General features: G+C 64.7%; 1 protein-coding gene across 3 annotated transcripts in view; it reads right to left on the reverse strand.

Annotated features, from left to right (window-relative positions):
• INPP5A (inositol polyphosphate-5-phosphatase A) overlaps window positions 1-7063 on the reverse strand; it is a 159776-nt gene extending 152713 nt beyond the window's left edge. For all 3 annotated transcript variants that reach the window (XM_059172766.1, XM_059172767.1, XM_059172768.1), the window contains exon 1: window positions 6942-7063. In XM_059172766.1, the coding sequence (XP_059028749.1) occupies window positions 6942-7016 (75 nt within the window). In that variant the 5' untranslated portion in view covers window positions 7017-7063. The remainder of the gene's footprint in view (window positions 1-6941) is intronic.
• Between the last annotated feature and the right edge of the window lie 236 nt (window positions 7064-7299).

Below are 7299 nucleotides of genomic sequence, written 5' to 3' on the forward strand. Positions count from 1 at the left end.
GGGCCCTCGAGCTCTCCCCGCACACGGGCCCTCGAGCTCTCCCCGCACACGGGCCCTCGAGCTCTCCCCGCACACGGGCCCTCGAGCTCTCCCCGCACACGGGCCCTCGAGCTCTCCCCGCACACGGGCCCTCGAGCTCTCCCCGCACACGGGCCCTCGAGCTCTCCCCGCACACGGGCCCTCGAGCTCTCCCCGCACACAGGCCCAGGAGCTCTCCCCGCACACGGGCCCTCGAGCTCTCCCCGCACACGGGCCCTCGAGCTCTCCCCGCACACGGGCCCTCGAGCTCTCCCCGCACACGGGCCCTCGAGCTCTCCCCGCACACGGGCCCTCGAGCTCTCCCCGCACACGGGCCCTCGAGCTCTCCCCGCACACGGGCCCTCGAGCTCTCCCCGCACACGGGCCCAGGAGCTCTCCCCGCACACGGGCCCTCGAGCTCTCCCCGCACACGGGCCCTCGAGCTCTCCCCGCACACGGGCCCTCGAGCTCTCCCCGCACACGGGCCCTCGAGCTCTCCCCGCACACGGGCCCTCGAGCTCTCCCCGCACACGGGCCCACGAGCTCTCCCCGCACACGGGCCCAGGAGCTCTACCCGCACACAGGCCCGCGCACAGGCTGCCCCAAACCCTCCTGCCCTGGGTGGACGGGGGTCATCATACAGTCCCATCTCTGGACTAACACTTTCATGCCCTGAAAAGCCAGCGGCCGTCACCCTGGTCCACTTTCAGTGTAACCGGACAAGCTGCTGCGTTTTCCTCTCCTCGTTAACGGTCCGAAACCCCGGCGGCCTCCTCCTCGGTGTCTTGGTCAGTGTGCGCACGGCCGTCTGAGCTCTCCTGCGTGCCCAAGCCCACGCCTGGAGTGGACCGGCTCAGCACCTGCCCCTGCTTCTGAAGAGCCCAGTACCTGGACAGTTCTTAGGCTCCGACACTCAGAAACACCATCTGCTCCCCTGAAACGGAGGCTCCGGGAAGGGGCCCGCGGCTCCACAGGGAGAACGCGGGGCTGCAGAGCAGAGACCGCCCCCGAGAAGGAAGCGTGCCACGGGGCAGCCGTCCCGGGCCTGGCCAGGCAGAAACTGGGCCCAAGCCTACAGGCTGGCTGCTACCCCCAGCATCGAGGCGGGACAGTCTCCGATGCCCTAATTGACGAAGCGGCAACGGAATACAGAAGTCGCGGTCGGTCTGTGTTCACCGTGGGGACGTTCTGTCTGCCGCCTCTCTTCCCCGGCTGCCACGACCCCGCTCCATAAGCTCACTCATGTTGGGAGGGCCTGGGGACACATGGGGAACACAGGGCTGCGTCCCCAGAAGTGACGACAGACAGGTGACCAAGACACCACCCAGACCCTCCAATGCCCTTCTGACCAGCCGCCTGACCCTGTGCCCACCCCACCAACCGGACTGCAAGCTAGACACAGCCCTCCTCCCGACAGGGGACCCTCCTGCCCACTCCGCACTCCGCTGCCCGCAGGAGCAGACACACGCGCCCGCCGTCCCTTAGCGAGATGCCTGCACTCCACCTGCTCACCGCCCTTTCGGGTCACACAGAAGGCTCCAGAAGGGCAATGCGCGCGGAGGCAGGCCTGGTCCAATTTCTCTAACTTCCAGACTGGACCCGGCACATCACGGGGTCACAGCTCCGCACAGGTCTCTCCCTAAAACCCGCGCACCACCAGTGACGGACCCAGGGCGGCGCTGGACCCCCTCTCCTGCTCTCTCGCTCCCAGAAGGGCACACTGGGGACACTGTGTGCGATGCAGGCTCTGGACCAAGTGCAGGGCCTCTCCCAGGGACGCCCACCAGAGGCCAACTTCTCGGAGCCATCCAGGCCGGGAGGCAGTGCACACAGGTGTCTATCAGCGTGAACACCAGCGAGCCCTCCAGCCGCGCTCCCTGCTCTGGACTCGAAGCACACAGAACACTGGACACAGACGTGCTACCCCATGCGGTGGACAGCAGCCCTCAGCAGCCTGACAGATGCCGGAAACGCCGAGGAGGCCACTGAGTGCAGAGGACACCGCGTCACCGTGAGCTCAGAGGCTGTGGGACCCAGCCGGGGACCCCATGTCGCCAAGAGGTACGGGATGCGGGTGTGGCCTGCACACAGGTCGTTGGCGTGTCCAAGACCGTCCAAGGCCGGCACGACATGCCGTTTGTCCAGGTTGAGCAGAGGTGTCCGGGTGCCGAGGCCGATTCCTGAGCAGCAGCAGCACCAAAGCCATGCCGGGTTCTGGACCCCCGCCCATTTGTGGGAATGGGCGGATCCGCGACTACAGAGGCCCGCGCTCTGGCAAACAGACCAAATTTCTACAGGGAAAGTACACTGATGTCTCAGGTCACAGGCAACAATGCAAAAAAAAAAAAAAAAAGAAAAGAAAAAATTGCTAAGCCCCTGCCTTCTTGGGCTGTCCCCATGGGACACGGGGTCTGGGGGAGCCCAGGAGGCTGGCTGGGAGGCCCAGCCCAGCCCCCACCCCTGCGCCTCACACACCACAGCCTGCTTCGGGGCTGTGAGACGGCGCGGACACCACGACTTCGGAAACCTGACAGCCGCAAGCTCATTGATGAGAACTCTCCACCGTGTCCCGCGCCGGCAGCGAGCACGGGCTTTCCCAGGAGCTGACCCCACCACGCTACAGGCTGAGCCCTGGGCCTGGGTCCCCCTCCTGCCTCCTGCGACCCGCATGGACACGGTCCTTCAAGGCCTGAGTCCAGACAAGCGCCACCGAAGTGAGTGTGGCTGCAGAAAGGCAGCCAGGGCCGGGTGGGGTGAGGGCGAGAGCCCAAAGCAGGGGCGTCCACGCAGCCCAGGAAAGAGCCTCTGGAGAAGGATGTCAAGGCCAGGAGGACCGGAAGCAACGAGCCTTAGAACGCGGCTAAGGGAAGGTGAAGCGGTACGGACGCTGGGCCGCGTGGGCAGTTCCTCCAAAGGTTAAACATGGAGTCACCAAACACCAAGCAGCTCCGCTCCTGGGCACGCGCCTGGGAGAAACGAAAACGCGCGCACCAAGCTCAGGGCAGCGCTCTGTGCAACGGGCAGGCCATGGGGACAGACGTGGGGACGGCCCCATGTCCAGCAGCAGACAGCGGGTTGACCAACGGCGGTGAGTCCTGCGGGGGCAGGGCTCAGGCAGACGACGGAAAGCAGCGCCGACACCCGCTCCATCGTCCACTCGGAAAACTTCATGCCCAGCAAGCGGAGCCAGACACAAAGGGCCACCTACGGGACAGTGACGTGAGACGCCCTGAATAAGGAAATCCCCGGAGGCCAGAGGAGCCTGCTGACTTCAAGGCAGGGGGGCTGCCAAAGGACCTTCCTGGTTCAAGCACAAAACAGGCTCTAGAATGGACGGTGACAGCGGCACGGTGTGCGACATGCCGAAAACCACTAATTCAGAGCCACCAGCTTTGCGGGGTGACGTGTAGGACCCCAGAATGGTGTCTCGGTGAAGCCGTCGCCGAAGCGCCTGCACGAGCAGAGACCGTGCTGTCAGAGGCCACCCAGAGCCAGGGAGACGGCCGGGAACAGACCCGGGAACAGAAGAGCAGCCCTCCAGCTCAAGGCCCCGTGGACTCCACCAGCTCGCGTGACCATGTGCTGCGGCAGGAGCAGGGGGAGACGGCGAAAGGCAGGCAGTAGCGGCGGCCCCACACGCGGCACGAGCTGGGGGACGTGGAGTTCGGGGAGCTTGCAGGGTGAGACGGGGGCAAGGGGCAGAGTGAGCCAAACTGATGGTACAGGACAGAGGGGGCCACGGGGCCCGGGAGAGGGTCCCCCAGATACCTCCTGAGAGTAAGGCCCCAGAGGGTGCGGCCAGCTCACCGGTTCCCCAGAACTCGTGGCACAACTAACTGTTCAGCAGGCCCTGGGGAGACCAGCGGAAAGGGGAACCAGCTCAGAACTGACACAACTCGGACTACGCGCGGACAAAGGCCCCGCAGGCAGACCCCCAAGGGCACGCTGAGCGCTCGGAACCCTGCCACTCCCCTAAGTGCCTTTCCCAGGAAACAGCTTTGACACCTCAGACCGGGGCGGGGATGGGGGTGGGGGGGTGTGCCCAGCTCTCAAACCTCAGCCCCAAGAATTCACCTCTGAGTTTATTTCTAGCAATAACAGTAAGAACAAAGAGCCAGAAACCTCCCTTGTCAAAAACCCAGCCATCTCAAGCCTAACAATGAGGTAGGCAGCCCTGGCCGTCCCTTTCCAGGAGACGGGGTGGTGACAACGGGGGTCTAACCCGCAGCGGCAGAAGAGCCACGGGGCTCTAGAGACGCGACCTGGCAGTTGCTGCAAACCTGGAGAAGCCGCCCCTCGGCACCCCCAGCAGGGAGGTGCTCGTGTACGGTCAGGAAGGGCCACCAGCGAGGACCGAGGGCCTCAGAGTCAAGCCCAGGAGGCCCGGCCTGGAGTCCACCAGGTCCCAGCCATGCTCACAGCAACACAGGCAGAACTTTCCAGAGCGTGCATGACGTGTGATGACATCACCCTTCTGACCACTAAAGCGATGAGCTCAGTTTCTGCTTCTCTCAGGATCTACCTAACGACGTGGTATGAACACTGGCAGTCATAACCCCGTAACCAGGAGCTCTTCGGGGGTTCCCCACCACCATCCATCCTCCAAGGGTGAGAACCACTGTGGGGTGCTGTTCTCAGCCCCTCCCGGGTAACATCGCAAGGGCAGGGCAACCGGAGGGAAGGACCACACGCCAGCCACGCTCGGGCAGGGGGACATGAGCCAGGGGCCATGATGAGAAATGGGCCTGCAGAGGGTCACCTGCTGACGGGGCAAGGCTGCCCGAGTTCAGAAGCACAGACGTGTGTGGCCTTCATGGCGCACCGTGCCTGTGTCTCCCTCAGACGCCCCTCCCCACGACGACGAAGCCGGCAAGAAAGCGTCTCTTCCCGGGCCCAGCCACCTCCTGCTGGAGGCATGTCGTGCGCGGAGTCACCGGGCAGATCTGCTGAAACCTGCTCTACACCAAGGAATCCACACTCCTGCACTCGAGACTGCTCTCCCCCGCCAGGCCCCCTGCAAAATGCAGCAGCACACGGCTCCCAGCCACAGTGGGCGCCCCAGAGCGTGGGGGAGCCTGGCGAGCGCCCACCTGCTGCTCCCGTGCCACGGAGGGAGGACGCCTGCCACCCCCAAGGCTGAGCTCCACAGGCGAGAAACCTACGGGTTCCAGGCAGGTCCTCGTCCGCGGGCCCGCACATGGAGCCGATCCTGCAGAATCACCTCATGTGCTGTTTACCAAAATGAATGCCCCTCCAAGATGCAAACGCGATGCGAAACTCCATACAGCCTTCAAGAAAAATGGAAATTCAGAGAGAACGTGTTGACAAACAAAAGTAAATTAAGTGACCTGTGTTAACGCCAGCAGAGAGAAGTGTGCGAGTGCAGCTGAGACGCAACGAACACACCAGAACTCGGAATCAAAGATTACTGGAAAGAATGTTCGCACAGCAAAATTGTTTTCCCTTTGAGACTCCAATGCCCCACCATGCTTAATTTTCCTGACATTTCTGAGGCTTTGAAGCCTCAGCTAACGGATCTGAATCATCTGAGCAAAACCATGTCACAGCGGCGTGTTACTGGAAAGCCGAGAATAGACGGCTAAATATACAGACACACGCCCGGACGGGACCCTTCTGCAGAAGACGATCAAACGAGGAACTGCGTGACACTGTCCGAGGGGCACAGGGAGAACAGCTCGCCGGCCGCGGGAAAGCAGATCGCGGACGCCTGGAAGTTAAAATAAGAGAAACACGAAAACAGCACCGGCTCGGTGTCAAGGAAAGCAAGCCGAGCCCGCCCCTGACCTTAGAGCTTACTGAAACACTTCACCCGTGCCTGCTGCCGGCAAAGGAAGGCTCGGCAGGACGCCAGGCCTTCTCCCGGAATCCAAGTCATGCCTGTATCACTGGACCGGCCCACGCCCACTGCTCACCTAGCGCGGCCGCCACAGGCTCCATCTGTGCCATCGCCCTTTCTTCCTAAACAAGCACGCCACTTGGAGCCGCAGCCTGCTGTATTTGGGTTGGCAGCGCGAGCACCAACAGCGGGTGGCACCACGGCTCCGGCAGCGAACTAGGTCAGCCCGGGCCTGCCTCGAGAGCTCCAGAAGCCCCAGTCCCCGGCTCCCACAGCAACCCATGGCGCACCAGCGGCTGCCCTGGGAGCCTGGGCGGGAGGCCCCAGAGGTAAAGGCCCTGGACAGTCACATCCCTTCTTTGGCCTTGAAAAGCTCGCCGGCATCTTCCTCTTCCATAAACAAGAAACAGAGCGTTCTCTAGGGCTTGCCACAGCCGCCCTGGTTGGAGAACTAGACAGATACTAAGTTACGGGGTAAAACCGGGGCGCCAAGCGCGGAGCCACACACAGCCGGCCAACGCAGCCTAGCGCAGGGGACTAGCCCACCGGCCAGGGGCGGGGTCTGGAGGCCAGAACTCAGGGGTCAAGGTTCTGGGCTCAACAGTCCGGGACAAGAGTTGGGGCCAGGGTTGTGGTTTGGGGCCAGTGCACAAGGGTCCTCAGATCAGGATTTGGGGACCTTGGACCGGGACTAGAATCCAAGTTTTGGGCCCTGCTTTCCGGCGGGGCTCTGAGGTCAGGGTGCAGCCTGTGCAGTCTGGAGGACTGGATTCCAAGGTTCGGGGCAGGGCTCAGGGCTCAGGGCACTGGGGGTTCAGGGTCTCAGGATTTGGGGGTACCAGGATCTGAAGGGCCCAGATTCAGCGTCCAGGTCCTGGGGTCTGGGACTCAGGGTTTCATTCGAGAACCTGGGACTCGGGGGCTCCGGGATGGGGACCGGGACCTGGGGGCCAGGTTGCGGGGGGCTCGCGGATCAGAGCTGGGGCCCAGGTCCGGATCGCGGGGGCCCGGGGGTCCCAGGGCTGGGGGTCGGCGCGGGGTCGGGGTCCGGCCGCCGGGCACTTACGTCGTCGAAGAGGGAGCCCACGTTGGCCGTGACCAGCAGCACCGCGGTGCCCGGGGAGGCCGCCTTCCCCGCCATCGTGGCCCGGGCCGGCGGCGGCCGCTCGCGCGGGGCCGGTCGCTTGGGGTCTCCGCGGGCCGCGGCGTCAGCTGCGCCGGGGGGCGGCCCCGGGGCGCATCGCGGGCTCGGCGGGTCGGGCCGGGCCTGGCCGGGGTCTGGCCGCGCGCGCGCTCGCTCGCTCGCCCTCGCTGCTCCGCGGCCCCGCGCCCGTCGCTCTCCGCCCGCGCCTCACCGCGGCCCGCGCGCAGCCATTAGGGTCGCCGCCGCCGAAGTTCCCGCAGCCGCCGCCGCCGCCGCCGCC

This window comes from Mustela lutreola, chromosome 4 (genome assembly GCF_030435805.1).
Source record: "Mustela lutreola isolate mMusLut2 chromosome 4, mMusLut2.pri, whole genome shotgun sequence".
Taxonomy (NCBI): domain Eukaryota; kingdom Metazoa; phylum Chordata; class Mammalia; order Carnivora; family Mustelidae; genus Mustela; species Mustela lutreola.